The sequence below is a fragment of the Strongylocentrotus purpuratus genome, unplaced genomic scaffold (genome assembly GCF_000002235.5).
Source record: "Strongylocentrotus purpuratus isolate Spur 01 unplaced genomic scaffold, Spur_5.0 spur5_scaffold_2, whole genome shotgun sequence".
NCBI lineage: Eukaryota > Metazoa > Echinodermata > Echinoidea > Camarodonta > Strongylocentrotidae > Strongylocentrotus > Strongylocentrotus purpuratus.
The window spans coordinates 21,347,916-21,368,458 of NW_022145605.1; the positions used below are offsets into that span (position 1 = coordinate 21,347,916).

General features: G+C 38.2%; 1 protein-coding gene across 1 annotated transcript; it reads left to right on the forward strand.

The window, feature by feature from the left end:
- The first annotated feature begins 3,080 nt into the window (after positions 1-3,080).
- LOC752562 (protein rolling stone) lies at positions 3,081-19,402 on the forward strand. Its single transcript, XM_030991955.1, has 4 exons — positions 3,081-3,872; positions 16,381-16,563; positions 17,083-17,224; positions 18,079-19,402. The coding sequence occupies exons 1-4, from the start codon at positions 3,771-3,773 to the stop codon at positions 18,585-18,587; spliced, it is 936 nt and encodes a 311-aa protein (XP_030847815.1). The 5' UTR covers positions 3,081-3,770; the 3' UTR covers positions 18,588-19,402.
- Positions 19,403-20,543: the final 1,141 nt, after the last annotated feature.

Sequence of the window (20,543 nt, forward strand, 5' to 3'; positions counted from 1 at the left end):
ATTTTTTTTGTTACCTCTCTTCGATTCGTGATAAGTAATTTCAGTTTGCGCTTCATCGTGGCTCAAAGCTACACAACGAAACTCCCAAAACACTGGTTATTCTAACAAGTTCGTAACAGCAACAGATTTTAAACAGGTTTTTTGTTTATAGACAGGTTGTTGTTTCTATTTTTGTCTCTCCTATTTCACCGCCCTTTGAGCCCGTGGTTCCGATAGCCTTGTTGATAGGGTATTTTTAGGTACGAGTCGGTGGTCCGTTGGGAGGAAATACGCGGTGACCACGGACGAGTCCACGTCTTCCGCCATCGATGGCCTCCATCGTCCAGCATGGCGACTACTGATTGACGGGTGGTCCGGTGAAAGATAATATATTTCGGTCATGATGATGTTTTTCTTCAAATAATCATGATATTATCATATTCCAGCTGGAAATTATTTTACGGGGGCAGAAAGCTGCACAGACAATAGCTTCTATGACAAACTGCACCCAGAACCTCTGCCGTCTCCACATTTAAAAAGAGATAATTTGTTTATGGAGAAAAGTGGGGGAAGTGGGGGGGGGGGGGGGGGGGGTTAACGTGAAACTCGCCGAAACTATTAACATTTTGTAGACAAGATGAAATCTGAATTGGGGCAGTTCCGGGCTATGTTTTTAAAATCTCATACGACCTCTTAACTTTCAGTATCACTGTTGACTTTATCACGCCGATAGCCATACGAGAGCTTGAATCAGACAAGCCCATCAGCTAAAATCATATTTTTAGGTCAAATTTTTGTTTGTTCACAGTACCAATGCAAGCATAATTATTAGGTAATGTAAGGAACTTGCCCATAATAGAATTTCAAATTTAGTCATGATGTTTCAATATGATGTGGAAATGGTGTAGTATGTGTATTCATACACTTGACATTAATCTACATTTGTCACCATCCACCCAGGTGTAAATAGGCACCTGGCAACTGCTGGGTTAATAATACTTGCAGGGCCCTCAGGGAGAACAGTTTTGATGGTGACGCTCACCTAGGGTGCGTTTATGCTTGATTTTGAAGGTAGAATGAGCGATCTGAAACGCTCATCGTGAACTCTCATCGTAATCGCAGTTCCACGGTGTACTGTTTATGCTCACTTCTCTGGCTCCTCCAGGCAAATCTGGCTGGGTGGCCTTGCAGCTGGATTCGCAAACCTGCACTGCGCATGCTACGTAGACCCACTAGAGGTCAGTGCGTTGACCCCATTTAAACGCGTTTACAAATGATTGTGCGTTTATGCTTTCCAGAATCGCCGATTTTGCAGCATCGCCGATCGTAAACGCACCTTTTTGTGAGTTTACGATAGGCGATCGTGATCGCCGTTTTTCGGTGATTCTACAAAAATGAAAAAGGACGCAACCGTGTTTTGAACTAAACACGTAACAGATGCCTGATTCTGGCCAGAAAAAGTTGAGCATAAACATATCCCTAGATAGACAAACGCGTGGTTATTAACATTATCCTTGACTCGATTAAGGAAAGTAAGAAAAAAAGAAAGAAAGAGAAACGTGGCACAAACGAAAGAGAAAGGACAGAATACGTGATTGATATGAGTTGTTGTTATTCATGGAAAAGATAAACCCATAACAATAGCCCCAAAACAACATGAAGCCTGGAAAACGGAAGCCGATAAATGATTTCATGCATGTATTTCAACTGGGTGATCCCCTAATATTTTCTCATCCCAAAACATGCAGCTGACAAATAACATATCCACATATTTATCTGTTACTATTTTGGATCATCCTTTTGACAAATTCGATTATAAAAACCGGATGTATAATCGCAGATGTCCAACATTTCAAAAAAAAATTAATGACAACTGCTGCACGAATTAGACCTATGACAGTAAAGTATTGTCCTTTTTTTCTTTTCTTAATTTTCGATTCTTGTTGATATCTAGTCTAATTCGTTGAGTAATTCGTTCTATTGTTCCTAGAATCATATTTTAAATGATTAAATCAATCAATATATAAATCTATCTCTCCCCACCTCCTCTCTACCCCCCTCTCTCTCTCTCTCTTTCTGTGTCTCACTCTCTCACTCTCTCTCTCTTTTAAATTCAATTACCGACAACATAAATTGAATATTTATTGATTAATCAACTTCAATATCCTTCGACTATAACATATATATATATTTTTTATAACTGGATAATTTTAATTCAGCGTCAGAAACCATTCGACAATAATTATCTGATCATGCTTTATGATGCAGTACTTGGCCACTTATACAGGTATTTCTCATTTCACAATTGATTTGGTATGGTATGGTATGGTATATTTTATTTATTCACGGTTAAAAACAAAAATACAATTGTGCCCGCATTCAGCAAAAACTGTTTTTCAGCGAGGCCGTGATTACATATAATTAGAACAGAATATAAAACAATGAAAATACAATTTATAAACATTTGTTCATTAGGCAAATTCGTTTCACTATTCAAATAGGTTATCCAACCATCAATTTGTCTTTACTCATATATTGCCGTTTACATTCGTTTAAAAAAAAGATGAACTATGTATGTATTACTCCATCGAAATGATGAGGAATCGTATTGTTCATTGAGATCTAGATCATTTTATATAAAAATCTGTTCTCATAATTAAATTGAAACGATGGAGCTTGGCTTGAAATGACACTTTGTACATATCCAGTAATAATTGGTGGGATTAAGAGGAGCTATTTTCAGAATTGAATGGATTTAGAATCAATCTCTAACTAGCCTGGCCTGGCCTGGTGTAGATGGAATTCATCCAACACCAGTGAACAAGTTAGAACTACAAACGTTTGGGGGACGAAACAGGTATATTGTTCAAAGTCATTTCCATCATCTCCGTTTAGTCTCATCGGCCAGTTGTTCTATAGTCATATCATGAGTCATTATGCGGATTGACTGATGCAAGATGCGATAAGCGCGTGTGGCCGTCCTGTCCAGGAGGCTACGTTAACTCTGAAAGTAAGGGGGTACATGTCCGTATATATCACGAGAGAGGGGGGAATAGCTGGATATAAATGGGTTATGGTGGTTTACCAGGATGCTCATTTTCTTTCCAACCGCAATCTTTCGAGGGTAGTAGGAGCACCCACTGCTTCCTCTCAACGCTACTGTTTTATTCCCGAGGCCCCCGTCCACTAAATTCATCCCGCGTTTATTCCTTCCTCGCGCCTTTAATCCTAGGGTGTTAAGGGCCTGCCGAGTCAACCCATCGATTGCACCGGCATTACAAAAGAACCTTTAATCCCAGTGCTTCGTACCGTCCAGATGGATTGATTTAAGAATTAGCAAGGGGGATTAGCATGATGCGTGCACACCTCTGCCCGTGATATGAACGGCATCCATCCACAACCCAACACACTCAGGTCAAACTCTCTGTCGAACAAGACAGTGATGTTTGCGGCATCCACTCTTTAAGAAGTGAAGGTCAGAAGGCGTAGATTTGATCTAATTCATCACCATTTCTACACTTCAGTCTACCGTCAACAGCAACAAGACGTTATCCCTGGCAGTTCTCGTCTTAATACTGGATGAATTATGCCTTAAATGTAACCTTAAGTGATCACAAACGGAAGGATTGTTTGGAACTCTGTGGATCATCATAAGCGGTCTTTTCAAGGAGTGTCTGTCAAAATCATCTCAAACTCGAACACGCTTTATCTTTGAGCGTCTGCGAGATGAGAACGGGTTGATCAGGGAGCATTATTTTGATCGTCAAGGACTTTAACATCGTTCTGTCATCATGGAGGCTTTCATTAAAATTTTCGCTGCCAAAAAGTTTCCGGTGAAAAAGTCTTGGTTTGGACTGAAACACGAGAACCCCAAGGTCTTCTACAAGCCACAAGTAAGTTCAGGATCAACTTGATTCCTCTGTACATTATCATATCTGACCGATTTTCTTGATCACTAGTTCTTATACAGAGCTCGTTTTGAGGTTGTATATCTTTGTATCATAATGTATACATCTCCTGTATACATACGCTTATCATTATTTCTCTGTCATATTGCGGTAAATTCACTTTCCCAAAAAACATGTTTATGTTTTTTCGAGATGCCTTATAGCTTCTTATTGGCAAATGCATATATTAAACGTAAATTTACTCGTTTTGGCGACCCAACATCTCAATGCTACCTTGCATCTTATTAATTAGCCATGATTTCTTTACAGAATTTTGATTAGTACCACTGTATTCAACTGTGATTACTTCCATCTTTAAATTGTGTATGCTCAATTAATATTATTTATTCGCATTTATCATATTTTGAAAACCAACTTTACCAGGTGAAGCTGATGTCATAAGCACATCAAATTCTCGAAAAAGCTTTAAAATACTTTGGTAATTTTTCTTCATTATACATCAACAACTACCTTTGTTATCTTTCAAATACAAATCTTATTTCAATTGATAAACAATATTTTTTTTTTTTTTTTTTGGAAGAGACATTTAAAAAATGTAAACATCACTATCCTCCTCCTCCACCTACTCCTCCTCCTCCTCATCATCGTCATCATTATCATTATCACCGTCGTCGGCGTCATCATCATCAACATCATTATCCTCTTCCTCCCCATCCTCATTGTCGTCTGATCATCAGCACTATCACCATTACCATTATAATTATCATTAGGCCTATAAACTCCGGCCAAAATTATATCATGTATCAATTTAGGATTCTGTAAAAATATTTGGAACATTACTCTACGTATAGAGTCATTCCTTTAAAGTGTGTATTCTGTTCTAGAATTTTGCTACCATACTTTCATGAGTAATTATTTGATGACAGTTGTTGTCTGACTCAAGACAATGATGTTCCTGACTCATGTTTTGTGCTACATTCACCTTGGTGCAAAAATGTGGTGCATTACCCAATTTGCATGACTTGGTGTTTATCAAATTCATAATTCTTAGGTATACTTCTGATTAAATGGCGATTTTAAAAATAAAGTGCAGTTAAGCTAACTACTTATCCAATTTGCTTGTCAATTCAGGTTAAAAGGATGAAATAGGTTCACTTGTATATCAAAATTACATATTTTTTGGTAAGGTATATATATTTGAATAAGTATTTAATTAAAAAATATTTTTGATATATTTTTTTCTACCAGTAATGTACAAATAACAATATATAGATCAGTTTATCGGTATGACAAAAGGCAACATTTTAATCAAGGAACGGAGTTACAATTCATTCAAGTCGTCGAGGTACATATATAGTTACCACAAACAAAATCTCATTAGGCGGAGAATAATGACGGTAGAAGGCCAACAATTGCAATAGATGTTGTTATTGACTATACAGTTATCAATACATTCTCTTTGCGGATGACGTTATCTGATGAAACAATACACCTATTTTGTCCACATCTATTAGTAGGCACATCACTGCGAGCTCAGATTCAAAATCTTATCATCCGGGGTGAAATGGAGAACATTTCCTATATCAGCGGTGACAAGAAGTGCTAGAAATAACTCTCTAAACATCTATTTTGGGCTGATCCAGGATTCACGTGCTGAACTAGTAAACTTTCACAACACCGTCCATACATCTGATAAGAAGAACAAGTATAATGAATCTATTTCGAGTCTTATTTCAATTTCAAGTCTTATTATGGAATATTGCAGGTGGTATTGTAAAAGGAAAAAAGAATGGCGTATAGGTCAGTCACAGAGATGCGAATTCAAGTTTAAATTCAAGTTAACATATTTATACTCTTTATTCATAGAACAGATCGCATGAATGGAAAGACAGCTTTTAAACCGAAAGATCCTTATTGATGATGCCCCTGAAAAAGTTATAAACATAATGATCGAAAGAAGTTGTAGTCATATAGGGTGTAATAGAAGAATGCATTTTCAAATATTAACGTTTTACTGCAAAACAATTAAGCTAAAACGTAGTCAAGAAACTGTCGGTCACAATTATTCTTAGTTATTAAATAAATTATATATTTTCATCTTTAGCATATAAGTTGTCTCGTCAAAGCAATATTTCACCAAGTATTCAATTCAAACAATCAGATTACCTGAGTTGCAATCGAGATACGAAATATCAATTGTTTGATATAAATCGTATGTCATAACTGTTCTCTCTCTCTCTCTCTCTCTCTCTCTCTATTTAACTATCTATTTATCGATCTATTTATTCTCTATATATCTATCCATCTGTCATTGTATGTCTGATTATCTATTTACCTGCTTTGCTCTCCTTATTATTCCCCCTCCTCCCATATTTTCCCCTTCATTTTCCACTTTCTGATAGGGCCAATTACAAAGGAATAGAACTAAGGCGGCATGAAAAATTTGCAACCTACACTTTCAAGTTACCTATAATCAGGGAGGTGTCACTTAATAGTGTATCTGAACGACCGAACGCGTATATATAAAACAGATCGGACCTTGGTATTATAAATAGAGCTTGGGGAAGTCTGTAGGTCAGCGTTGACCCCCAGCACCCCCCCCCCCACCAACCCACCCACTTGCACTCACACGAACTTGCAAGTGACAGGTGTTGTCTGACGAGATACTACTTAATCTTCGTCACTTTAGAAGTTTATAAATATTTTATTTAGGTGTACCATGAACCTTTTTTTCGCAGCCTGTCTAAAAGTCTAAACGCATCCCTCATACGATGAGTTCCATTCAGGGTATGGATTTAGCTGGGGGAAGTCTGAAGATCAGTGCTGACCCCCTCCCCATACACATACACGCACACACGCACACGCACACACCACTGGCGGACCTAGGAATCTCTGGGAAAAAATATGTGACAAGCAACAACAAAGGGTGGTTACAAGCCTTTTATCCCTTTTGTTTTGATGCCAGGAGAAGGGGTGCCCCGGTCCCCCCCCCCCCCCCCCCCCCCCCCTCTCCCTTGGATCCGCAACTGCACACTTACCTTAAGACATGTGTTGTCTGACAAACTAGATACTTATACCCGTTCATCTTGATGTTTGACTCATCAGACAAGGAGTGACAGCACACCCCGCAACGGCGGCGGCACACCCTTGGCGGCTCGGTGTTCCCCCGCACCGAAACTTCCGTCACTCTATAAAGTCCACATTAACTGCTCTGAATTCTCTTATTTACATGATAGACAGGAACTTGTTTGTAAATTGATGTATAGGCGAATATATATAAGGAGATGGGTGTGCTGAAACGGACGATAGATTAGGGGAATTTTGAACGGACAATAACCATGATAACGGATAGGAAACAAAATAAAGCATAACAGTTTTGTTTCGAAAAAATATTCAATTAAATTAAATTCGTTTTATTGAACCATTTATATTGATAGAGTATGAATGGTCAGGGTGCCCCTAAAATCCAAGGCTTGATTAATGGGGCCCCCAATACATAAAGAAATATGAGAATAAACATGAGATACACAACAAACTTAGTTAAAAAGCATTTAGCACTAAACATACAGGTAAAGGAAAATAGGAAAAGGTGAAATAAGAAAACTTATTATTGAACGTTTGCGTTTGGTTTTAAATTAGTAAAAATAGAAAGATTTTCTTTTTTATTTGATGAAATACTGTTTTGCCTTCTCACTTACTGTTTATTCTCATATTTGCAATTATAGATTATGGTAAAAATCTTTGCAATAGGGGTTAGTTCTTAATTTTTCGTTTTTTTAAACCGAAACAAATTCCGTTATTGTAGCCGCGTAGCAATTTTCGGAGCAATTATTTGCGCCGAAGCAATTGTCGAAGGAGCAAGTTTCGTACAATCGGCATACCATTACCAAACCACTGGATTTGAGGTTTATCGATAGTTTACCGAATATATGTTAAGTGATGCCAAGTTTAGAACATGGATTAGGACAGGTTATCCGACCTGGTAACGAAAAATAAGTGATCAAATCTGTTTTCTCAGAGTTGGAGGTATTTTTAGAAAGGTATGGTGTCCATAAAATGCAAATCTTTTGTGCACCATTATTACATTAGCCAACTCTGCGGTTGTACCACTCAACCTTTTTTAAATTTTGGCTACCATTTTAATGGATCCTACTCGGTTAATGCCCATCCATACCCCCTTCCTTCAGTTCATTATCAAGCGTGAACATGGTGAAAGTAATGTGGAAATATATTTAAGGCAAAATTCCTCTACAATAACTTGGGAAGGATATTAAAGGGACTAGTCAACTCCTTCATAATTATATATCATGTATTCTCGAATAAAACTTTTAGATTTTCGCGTTTTTACTTAAATTGCTTAACCCTAATAAGGCCGGGGGCCATTATACCCCCCCCCCCTCCACGATTTTTTTCGATTGCTCGGGAACGCATATGGATGGTGCCCCGCCGCTCGCTGACTTTTTTCTTTCGAATCTTGCGCAACTTTTAAAAGAATTTTTTTGAAAATCGGACCTACGGATACAAGGTCACGTGACCTTTTGTCTTTGCATGTCAGCCCGATAATCGCTCACTTTCGTGATTTGTGTACAAAACATATGGAATAGTCATTTTTCCTAAAAACAGATCAAACATGGTTTATCGAGTCTTGTTTAAAGTTTAGGTGGTTGTTATGGGAGTTAAAATAGTTGAATTGTAGTAAGAAATGAAATAAAACAACAAAAACAATGAAATACATAAGTTATAAAAACAATGAAATAAGGCATAAGAAATTATCAAAACAAGGGATAACATAAGGAATAAGCTGGCTCTTCCAAATGTTTTTGTTGTATTATTATTCAGTATGGTCTAATAAATATATGTAGTGAAAAAGAATGCTTAAATATGAATAAAATATGATTTATGGGTAAAAATGTGATTTTTATGACTTTATTTGCATAAATTACCAAAAATATGGAAATGAGTGAATTTTTCAAAAAATTGAAATTATCGCATTATTCTGTACACTTTACTTTACATGCGTGCGAATTTTCGCAGCGATCGGCAACTTCGCGGCTGAGATCTTAAGGAGGGCCATAATGCCCCCCCCCCCCCCCCCTGGCCGTACTAAGACCTCAAATAGCCCGGCCTTTTTAGGGTTAATGGTACCTGTACTATTTAAAAAAATGTTGACATGGCTAAAAGTATTTAATTTGTTTCAGAGCTTCTGGACAAAGAATTTTTTTAAATAGTTTTAACCAAAGTGGACAACATTTTGGTAAGGGCGATATAACCATTCGTCAGCAATGACAGTGATATGTAATCAATCGGTTCTGCATTATGAATATTTAGAGTAAGGGCTATCAAATAAAAGTAATATATGAACAATTTCAAAGAAATGTCAAATGATCGCCACTACCCATATGATATGATTGCTGGCCATAATAACACTTTGGACTTATTTTTGAAATAGCATATTGTGAAAGGTTACGTGGCTTTAAATGATAACCACAGATATGATATCATATTAAAAAAAGTCGGTCAGAAGGTCCGATTTTCATAACAAAGCGGTTCATCTTTCACGACGGTGACATTTCAAGAGCGAAATATTTCATCTTAATCTTGACGCCGCATCTTGATGAACTTACGTCATGAAAGCGGGATCTGTGTTCATAAATAAACTCCTGCCAGCTGTAGTAGTATACAGGGAAGGGGGAAGAGGGACGAGGGGGTCATTGAAAAAATGCTGAACATGCAGTCAGAAATAACCCGTCACTAGCTTGTTTGGAAAGGGTGATCGTGAAGAAAAAAAGCTTGAACTGTGGTCAGAAAAAACAACCCTTCACCAAAATGTTATGAAGAAGCGATCGTGAAGGAAAAAAAATTGTGTTAACAAAATAAGCATGTAGGGAATGGGTGGTCGTGAAAAAAACTTTATTTTTAAAAGAAATAACCTATTCCCAGGGTGGCTTAGCGTGAGTGCGCCCATTGCGGGGGCACTGTAACGATGGGGGCGGGTACCGGTCTTTCTCGGAAAATGTTAATGCGAATTTATAAGGCTATTGTTTAGGGGTTTAGTGAGAGGTGGACACTAGGCGTATTCTCGTCCTTTCTCCCTCCCTTTATCTCTTTCCTTTTTTTAAATATTTTTAATTCACCATTCGATCAGGATGGGGCACGTGCCCCGGTGCCCCTGTAGCTACGCTAGCTATGCTTCTCCTTTACCAACATGTAGAGGAAGGGGACGATAGTGCCAAGTTGGGATAATGGTGTCACGCCGATGCATATCGCATCCAAACATACCGACATCGTGAACATAGGATGCATATCCCCACTACGTCCGCCTTTTTGCCTATCGGTTTACTTTGGAGATATCACGGGAATAAAAGGAGTGCAGTCCGTGTCATGCAGTGGCGTAGGTATAGAACATGAGAGGCACGAAGGCCTACCCCTCCCCTATAATTTGGCGACGAAAATGGAAAACAAGAATGAGAAGGAAAAAATGAAAGATGGAAGGGGAGAGATAAAAGGAACGTGAAAAGAAAGTGAAAGGATCCCCTTCCATGCCCCTTCGTCTTTCGGCCTTATTAATTCGCCTTTCATCCATAGTACGCCACTAGTGATATACATACACCTTAATATCATGCTTATATGCACCGCTAAATCCAGTCCAGTAAAAAAATTGGCAGAGACAATCATCAACGGACAAGACAGACAGGGGAAATAGTGGAATTTTTGCTCCCCCTCTTTGCATGGATACGCCTTTTTCTAAATATTTTAATCTTACCCCTTTTGATGAAGGAAATGATAGAACTCAGTAATTTCAAAAACAGTCTATTGTCAATTTGTTTGCAATGAAAAACCATGTTGTTGGATGCAATAATTATTTTAATATATTTAGGGCGAATTATTATGGTTTTAGGTTAGGTCCTAGCCCTATTACTTCATTTATGTCTCCTGGAAAGGCATTTTTATCCACATTTCGTTTTTAAGTGTGAACGTGATATTAAGATTACGATAGATTACTTCGTGAAACAAAATTGGGCCGAATGTTGTTCCCTAGCTATCGACGTAATTTCTAATGCATTGACCTTAGTTGTGCAAAATTGCAATCTACATGTAGTTTTTAATAAGATAATGGTTGATGATGTCAGTCGGTAGACCTTTAAGGTCAAGAATCTATTCGAGATATCTAAGACCTATTTCAGGCTTTTTATTAATATTTAGGTTGTGATTACCGCTATCCGTCACGTGCCATTCCCTATAGTTGGGGAGGGGAAAATACTGAGGGTTGGACTGCCTTGCCCAAAGGCAAATAATGGTCATAACGATAAACGCCTTATTTATGTCATTTGATATATTTCATAAAACTTGTTAATAGAGTCTCTCTCTTACTGTCACACACACACACACACACACTCTCTCTCTCTCTCTCTCTCTCTCTCTCTTACTGCCACACACACACACACACACACACTCTCTCTCTCTCTCTCTTACTGTCACACACACACACACACACACACACACACACTCTCTCTCTCTCTCTCTCTCTCTTACTGCCACACACACACACCCCCTCTCTCTCTCTCTCTGTATGTCTCTCTCTGTCTCTGTCTCTCTCTGTCTCTCTGTCTCTCTCTGTCTTTCTCTTTCTCTTACTAGCTCTTTCCCTACTAACTCTATCATGAAAGGTTCACGTATCATTCCATACCTGATTAACATGTTAAATTTTGATGAAAGGGAAGAAATAGTCGTCCCACAGTATAAACTCTTCTGTTGCGTATGTAAGGGGCACAAACATGACAAAGCTATATTGTACTTGAAATCCAACCCCTTCACCCAATTCCAACCATGCCAAAGGACTCAAGTTACCCGTCACTAAAGGGCATCCATATACATCCCCTCCACTAGTTTCACTTCTCTTTCATTCATAATTTTCTTCACTCACGAAATAATAGTATTCATATCCTTCTGCTTTTGTTGTTTTCATCATATTCTTATTCAGTCCTCTTTCTTTCATCTCAGATTATCTATTTTGTGTTATTCATGTCTTTATTACAGGCGATGGTATTTGCAGGGCTACATTTTTTTTGGTATTATTGTGGGATCTAAGATGGGGTTACAATTGTCACACCCCCGTCAGTTCCCACATTTGAAATGGGATGCCACCCCCCCCCCGGCATTTAGAACACACTTTAATTTTTGTTTAAAGATAAAAGCTCTGCACTCTGTTTCATTCCGCTTGTGATATAATTAAATCACAATATCTCATATACTTCTTCCTCCGATAGGAAGCCTATGATCTGAAGACGCGGAAAAGAACTAATTATTGGAATCTTTTCTTGACCAAAAAATTTGGCAGCTTCTTTTATGTTGTCTTTGAAATCAGGTCTTCGGGTAAAGGTGAACTGATATGATGTCGTCATTTATCATGTCCATATACCCCAGGGGGTCATATTATGACGCAATTTAGTAACATATACGATTTCCAAGCCAAATGTCGAGTTGCTGTTTTGTATCAGTTGTGACTAACGACATCTGTATTTTAAAATGGCGACTATTACTCTATACTTTGTTGTATATACTGAGAAAGAAAAACAATCAATGTCATCTTTATAAAGGGTTTTGTATCGTACGAATGTGCTTTAGAATATTATATCATTACCATACCCCTTAATATCCTATCAAGAAAAACAATAGTAACAACAAAAACAACAACAATAACAACAACAATAACAACAACATAATAATAACAAAAACACAAACAAAATAAAATCATACATGTACACACACGCGCTCGCTCACAATCTCGAACATGATTACCAACAATATATGAATCCAAAGTCTTTTTTCCCCCTTCAATTGGCATAAATAATGTATTTGTCATCGAGGTTCAAAATATAGCTGCTATAGCATCTAAACATTTAAAAATTCAGCATTCCTGATCGTCTGGCAGAGAATAATTATTTGATGCACATGGGTTCCTTGAATTCTATACGATTTTCACCCATCCTCTATCCAGAAAGAGGAGAGGAATCTTTCCTCAAGTAGATTTAGAATTAGTCATCGTCTATTTCTGTCTTGGGCAGTGAGACGGGAGGGGGCGAAGCGTGGTACATAAACCACGATTTTTCCAACACAGACAAAAGTGCCCCTTTTGTGACACGAGTAACGTCGTTCATTTGGAGAAAAAAAAACACCTTTTCTTCATCTTCTTACTATCCTTACCTCTGAATGAAAATGACAGATACTCTCTTGTCGATAAAACAGTATTGCCGATTTATTTCATGGAAACAGAATTTTGTTTAGAAGCATTGCAATCAAATCAAATTAATTTGGGGACTTTTCGTTCAAGTCATTTCCATTTTATTTCAATTTCTCTCACCATAGGTGTAATATTTGAAGAAAACAAATGATGCTGACGGTAATCATAACAAACGCAAGTGCAATGAAACGTTTTAGTTTTATACCCTCCAAAATGTTAAATGAAACAGGAAAGAAAGCCATCGAGCGATTAACTTAATGGAAAAATGTCCAAATTGTATACTCGCTCGCTTTGTTTTCGGACAAACATCAATAATTATGAGACGATGTTTCAGGTCTTGTACAAGGACAATGTGATTCTTGAAAAAGCATTTGAATCATGTTGAAGAAGAAAAGTGAAATACATGAGTAACATGCATTGCAGACGACACAATGGTCACAGGGCTATAGATCATTTAAAATATATCGATGTATAATAAGGTAACCCAGCGCAATCACTAGGTCGCGGAGTTTGGTAAGAAATTCTTGTGATTTTTCTCGAATAGAAACTTGTGAGATTCTGCACGATAATGTGGAATGGTCCAGTTTGGGCCTTGAGCAGACTGCGTGGAACGCACAACCCATCCTTTTCCCCTCAGAATTGCAATTTCCGATATCCCATGAAAATTGGCCAATATCCGCATCCTAAAATAGAAGTAATTGCCCGAGAAATTACCTATGTTCATCTTGAGACAACGCTTTTTCATATTTAAAAAAAATATATGTGTAGGAGTGTTTAGCGATGTCTTAACATTTCAATAAAGGTGGCTACAACAATGAGGATTGATGTGACGAAGAAGCTACTGAGATGAAACAAGAAAATTGGAAGAAAAATGAGGAAATTCGAGAGAGTAAAAAGGAAGAAAGCAGGAAAAGGAGAATGTACATTAAATACAACAACAAGACATATGAACAAAGGAATTAGGGAAATATAGTTTGAAATAAAATATTGATACAGACAAAAGATGAATAGATGAAAATCAGGAACAGGAAAATGAGAGCATCAAGAATAGGGCTTAACAAAAATTAAGAAAAATCTAAAGAAACAAGTGTTAGAAGTAAAAAGAGTTGCTACAAAATGTTGATCGCGCACACTTCAAGAGGCAACAACTTTCTAACACATTTTCAAACCAAGCCACAAAAGTGAGAAAAGTGAGATGTATCTGAGCATATACTCGCGAAGTATAACACACTCAATCAATTTCCAGCCACCTAATTGATTAACGGGCAGAGGAAGTAACGCTTCTCCGCTTGGCTTCAGTAAATGGTCTTCGGATATTTGATCATTTCCGTAAAGTGTCATGCAAAAAAGTGACATATTTTATGAAGGTATCAATGAACCCCGCCAAAAATCGGGGGTGCTTTATGGTACCTCTTTATTTCATTTTGACCCAGCGAATCTATCACCAGAAAATGATGGCATATATTGAGGGATGGGGGGGGGGGGGGTTATGCGCCCCTTTCCATATTTTCCAGCGGTGACCAACCCTCCCCCCTAATCATCGCTCATGGTTGAGTTGGTGCCAGCAAAATATGTCATAACATGATCTTCCTGTATAATTGCAAGTATTAATGGTTTCATCAATCGCATCAATCAATCAAGTCACTTTAGTTTGGCATCGATAATTACTTTTTTTCTTCTAGGAATTCTTAGAGAAAGAGACAAGATAGCACAAACCATTTGAAATAATTTATACATACACTTGATTACAGTAATTTGAAGCAGTATATTAGTAGTAGTAAAGAAGAATTAGAAGAAGAAGAAAAAAAGTAGTAGTAAAGAAGAATTAGTAGAAGAGGGAAAAGAAGAAGAGGAAGATAGGGAAGAAGACGACGAAGAAGAAGAAACAGAAGAAGAGGAAGAAGATGAAGAAGAAGAAGAAGAAGAAGAAGAAGAGGAAGAAGATGAAGAAACAAAAGAAGAAGAAGAAGAAGAAAAGGAAGAACAAGAAGAACAAGAAGAACAAGAACAAGAACAAGAAAAAGAAAAGGAAGAAGAACAAGAAGAAGAAAAAAAGAAGAAAAATGAAGAAGAAAAAGAAGAAGAAAAGAAAATAAGTCATCGTAGTGGTTAAAATACAAGGAGGCGGAGGGAATGAGAAGGTAAATTTAAAGTGTAGTAGGGATCATAAAGGCTAAATCTCTCTAGATCCTAACTTAACGTGACTTGCTGTATCAAAGTTGACCTACCATTGACATCGCACACTGATCAGATAGGTGACTAAGTGTTGTTAAATACTAACAAGACTCACAGGAAATTGGATTTATTTGGATGGCAAATAAAATAGACAATATAAAGTCTGTAATGCGACCCCTTGTCGTGCAGAATAAGAAGAGTGCACAGAACTGATTAAAAGCACAGAGAAAGAGAGAGAAAGAGAGAGAGGGGGAGAGAGAGAGAGAGAGAGAGAGAAAGAGGGAGAGAGAGAGAGAGAGAGAGATAGGGGGAGAGAGGGGGAGGGCGTAGGGGGTAGGGGTGATGTGACATACGTTGTGGCGCAAGTATAGGGAGCTAGACAGATGCGACAGGGGAGAGAGACAGAGACACAATCCAGACAACTAACGAAATGAAAATTATCACCATCTTCCAAATCTTCTAAATAATAAATATTTACAACTGTCTTCTAGGATAATCCTCCATTATTCCGGGAAAACGCGCCTTAGACCCCCCCCCCCCCCCCCCCCCCCCCCTCTTCCTATTTTGTGGTAGATATCAATAATGCGATTTTGGGCCGTGAGTAGTTAGTAGTTCCAAGAAGAAGTTGTCCTGAATTAATATTGTAGTCAAGGGATTATCTGTCATAGAATTTTTTTTTTTTTTTATCCTTACAGAAAACAGCTTATCAATTCATAAATATCAACCAAGTACTCCGGTTCATTTAGTTCACTTTAAAACATTTTCTATTCCACCGTGACTTTAAGAAGGAAATTAGAAATGAGATGGGAAGTGGGAACACGTATAATTTCACTGTTAACTTATTTAACACAATTCAATTCAACTTGATGGCATCAGGCTCATCAAATTTGAATTATTTTACCTATACCTGAATGATTTGATGTTTGCTGTATCATTTACGTGTAAGCATGCCGGACCTGTTGAAGAACAAGCCTTTGACAGAACCGTGTGGAAAATAAATACATGTATTAACAAAAACTTGTCTAACCAATATATTTTGTTTCTCGTTCATTTTCCCGCTCCTTCCTCTTCCCCTAGTGGCGTTTACCAGTCTGGCTCTTCCTCAGCTACCGGATCATCTCCACTTGTTACGTCATCTCCTATTTCATCTACGATATGGTGAGTGGGATCTCCAAGGACGGCAGTCGACATTTCATCTACCTCTCTACCTGGGAGAACTTCGCCTTTGACTGCTACTTCGCCGTCGCCACCGCCAACCTGGTAAGTTGATTTGATAATGACGACGACGATGATGATCATGGTGGTGGTGGTGATGGGTATGGTGATGTTGATGATGATGATGGTGATGATGATGGTGATGATGTGATGATGATGATGATGATGATGATGATGATTATGGTGATGACTATGATAATGATGATGATGATGATGATGATGATTATAATTCTGAGGCTCATAATGATGTTGATGATGGTGATGATGATAATAATTCTGAGGCTCATAATGATGATGATGTTGATGATGTTGATGATGGTGATGATGATAATAATTCTGAGGCTCAAAATGATGATGAAGATTGAGAAGGTGATGACGATGATTATGATGATGATGAGGATATGAGGATTTATAATAATGATATGTAATAATTGATAATAAGTATGGGGGCTCTTTGTTAATTTAAATAATATTATAATTAAATGTATTGTGCCTATTTGCTGTTGGTAAATAATTAAAATCAATCAATAAATCAATCAATCAATTGACTAAATCTGCTTGCAGATCGTAAGTCTCCGCAAGGATCACCTGGAGCGGTTGAAGCAGGAGCAGGAGCGCAAGAAACAGGGACTCTTCCAGAGGTTCATCAAGAGATTCAAGAAGAAACCCAAGGAGGTCATCGTGGAGAAGAAAGACGAGGAAGATGGTAAGATGAGATGATGACGGTGGTTGACAGGGGGCGTCTCTAAAGGGGGAGAGGTGACACCCCCTTTAAAAATAGATTTGTCCATCAATTAATCATCTATAGAGCCTTGTCGGCACATGGCAACAAATTTACGACTTAGGCTTTTGAAAACTACCGGGCAAATATTGAAAATGTAACAAGTTCCGATTCTTATTCGCGAATTCTTATCTTTTGTTCTTCCTGATGGATTTTCTAAACTTTATTTCATTACCATTTTTTTTAATCAGTTTCATTTTTTCTTGTTATGGGGGGGGGGGGCTATAATGTTGGTCCGACAACACAACCCCATTAAAATGGTTTTTTGACACCCCTTAGTGGAGTATAGGTACCAACTAAATGGTCTGATTTAACGACCTGTCAAGTACGATGATCATAGTCTGAATGGCTCAGGTTTGGACACCGTAGTCAATCACTTTAACCATTTTCAAGGACAATTCAATTGCACTTTTCAATTCAATTAACTTACTTCTAAACTACCTAATGATTTAAACTTTTGTTATGTTTGATCGACCATGCATCCGTTGGACAGGTCCAATAATTGACGTTGGGATTAGTTGAGATGAGGGTGCCGCTAAATTAACATTTAAGCGGGGCCTTTGTCGGACCATATTAGAGGGCTGATCTATAGGTCCAGTATAGATACTATCAGATTTTAGGACTAGGACTTTGGGTTTTCTGGACAAAGTTCACTCAATCCTAAAGCATTCGGGATCGTCAAAAATCTGCAATCTGAAATCATGAAAATAACAATTTTCCTAGTAAGCTGCCTTGAGGAAAACGTAGGTATTTGCATTTTTGTATATTTTTTTTTACAGAAACGCCACTGAGTTACAAGATCCAATGGTTCCTCTTCAACACCACCGTTCCCATGTCTATCCTGGTCACCATCATCTACTGGACGACACTCTACATGACACCGAATGACCCCGAGCTCGTCAACAAGGTCAAAGTTCACGCCATCACCATGCTTCTCAGCTTCACCGAGCTCTTCATCACCGCCACGCCCGTGCGCTTTTGGCATTTCATCTACCCGATCGGCTTCGATCTTCTCTTCGACTTCTTCACCGTGATCTACTGGGCGTGCGGCGGCACCAACTCCGAGGGCAAGCCGTACATCTGGCCGTTCCTCGACTACGGCAACGAGCCGGGCACCGCCGGCGGCGTGTCGCTGGGGATGATTCTCTCGCTGTTGGTGCTTCAGGGCATCATGTACGGGTTCTACAGACTTCGATGTTGGATGGCCAGCAAGTGCGGTATGAACCCCGACCTTGCCGGGAACGAGAAGGACGGCCTTGTGGAAGGGCTCGTGGAGTCTCCCTGTTGAACAACCGAGAAACATAACTCAGAAAGGGTTCAAATCCTTTCTTTTCACAATTCATATTGCTGAGATTTGAATTTTACGAGAAGTATAACTCTAAGAAGACAGTTTCCTCTTTTTTCCACACAATTGCTGGGGTGTTGTACGAGACGTAGATCAACAAAATGAGAAAATCCTCTCCGAGTTTTCAAACTTACTGATGAGTTTTAAGGTTACAACGGCGCGTTTTATCTCTAACTTTTCTTTTGTTGAAGAAAATGGTTCTAGATTGCGATCTGGACTGGGAAAATTGTGGAATGCGTTTCACAATCATGAAAGGAACTTGTGTGTTGATATCAGTTTGAATGTATATAATAATGCTGCTAATAACCTTTGACAAGGCACAAATGTCATTATCGTACGTGCATGATAGGACTAGGAAGAGACTTGTATGTCAAAGTGAATGGTCAGAATATCATTCCAGGCTGCCTCGTATCTCTACGATGCAATGAGAAATTCATTGAGTGTAATTATGCTACAAGCAAATCGTTAGGGGCCTACTTGTTTTGTGCCGATCGTTAGCCTTGTTTTGTGCCGATATTCACATTTGGATGAAATGTGTACATCGTACATTGATTAGTATTCATGAGGATTTTTGCATTCTTTACATAAACCTTCACCTTTCTCATAAATAAGAGAAAATGACATGATATTGTGAATATACCTTGCTTGTGATGATATACATTTTATACCAAACATATCAAAGATTTGAAATATATAATAGCTTTTGAGTATGATGCATGACTATTTGCACGATACCGAAAAATGTAAAATATATATATATATTTTATTATTTTATTCTTGAATTATCTTATAATAGGATAAATACTTTTTTAAGCAAAAGAGAAGGAAAACGATTTTAGTATGTACTCATATTCCCAGCATTAAATGCAATGTACATTTTCTGAAGGTGGCGCTATTCTAGATAAAGAACATATTGCACGTTGACGGTTTGCTCGATTAAAAAAAGGGGAAAATAAAATAATAATTTTGAATTAATGATTTTGGAAATTAGTGTCGGTGTGTCTCCTTCTTTTTCCGCTACAACCCTCACCCGCCACAATCATCATCATCATTATCGATCATCATCGTCTCCTTCAGCGTTATCGCTTTTAAAGGCACACTGTCCTACTTGTAGATACTTGCTCCCTCTATAGTGAAAACTTCCCAAATCGGTGCCTGTTGGTCCCCCATGATCCTCTTTTTCTTATGTTAAATGAGAGCTGAGTTAATGAGATAGCCACCTGTTACAAGTGACCTAGATGGCTCGCTGTGTGGTCTAATCCCTTCTGGTTGAAGTAGTAAAGCCTACCTTTAAAGCTTATCTGCCATAGTTTACAGGAGGGATTAGACCGCCCTGCAAGGTCGCTGGACAGGTGGTTACCTCATCAACTCAGCTCTCAGTTAACATAAGAAAAAGAGCATCATGGGGGACCAATGGTCACCGATTAGGCATTGTTTGTTATATAGAGGGCGCAAGTAGCTACAAGTAGTGCAGTGGGCCTTTAAGGTTACCATTAATTATCCCATCATTATTTTCATCGTTTTCGTCGTCATCATCATGATCATCATTCATCATCAGCCTCAGCCTCTCTTCCCCTTCGTTTTTCTTCTTCTTGTTAATGTTGTTCTTCTACTACTTTTATCCTTCTTCCTTCTTCTTCCATTTCATTATCACCAAGATCCACATCACCATAACCACCACTAACACTATCATACTCATTGCATACTCTTGAATTTTAAACCTTTCCACATAACTTTATATTTAATTTACATAAGTTTTCGGCATAATTATGTTACAGTCGGTAGAGCAGTGGTCTTGTCATCTGGTGACCCGGGTTTGAAACCAAGTCGATGTGCTAGTTCCCTTTGGTAAGGCATTACTCCTCAGTTCTTCGGAGAGGAACTAAAGCCGTCGGTCTT

What these genes read in the sequence shown, in the direction of transcription:
- LOC752562 (XM_030991955.1), top strand. Translation starts at nt 3,771, where the DNA reads ATGGAGGCTTTCATTAAAATTTTCGCTGCCAAAAAGTTTCCGGTGAAA. An exon ending in AGGTCTTCTACAAGCCACAA is followed by an intron (nt 3,873 to 16,380) that starts GTAAGTTCAGGA and finishes CTCTTCCCCTAG; the next exon opens with TGGCGTTTACCAGTCTGGCT. An exon ending in CCGTCGCCACCGCCAACCTG is followed by an intron (nt 16,564 to 17,082) that starts GTAAGTTGATTT and finishes ATCTGCTTGCAG; the next exon opens with ATCGTAAGTCTCCGCAAGGA.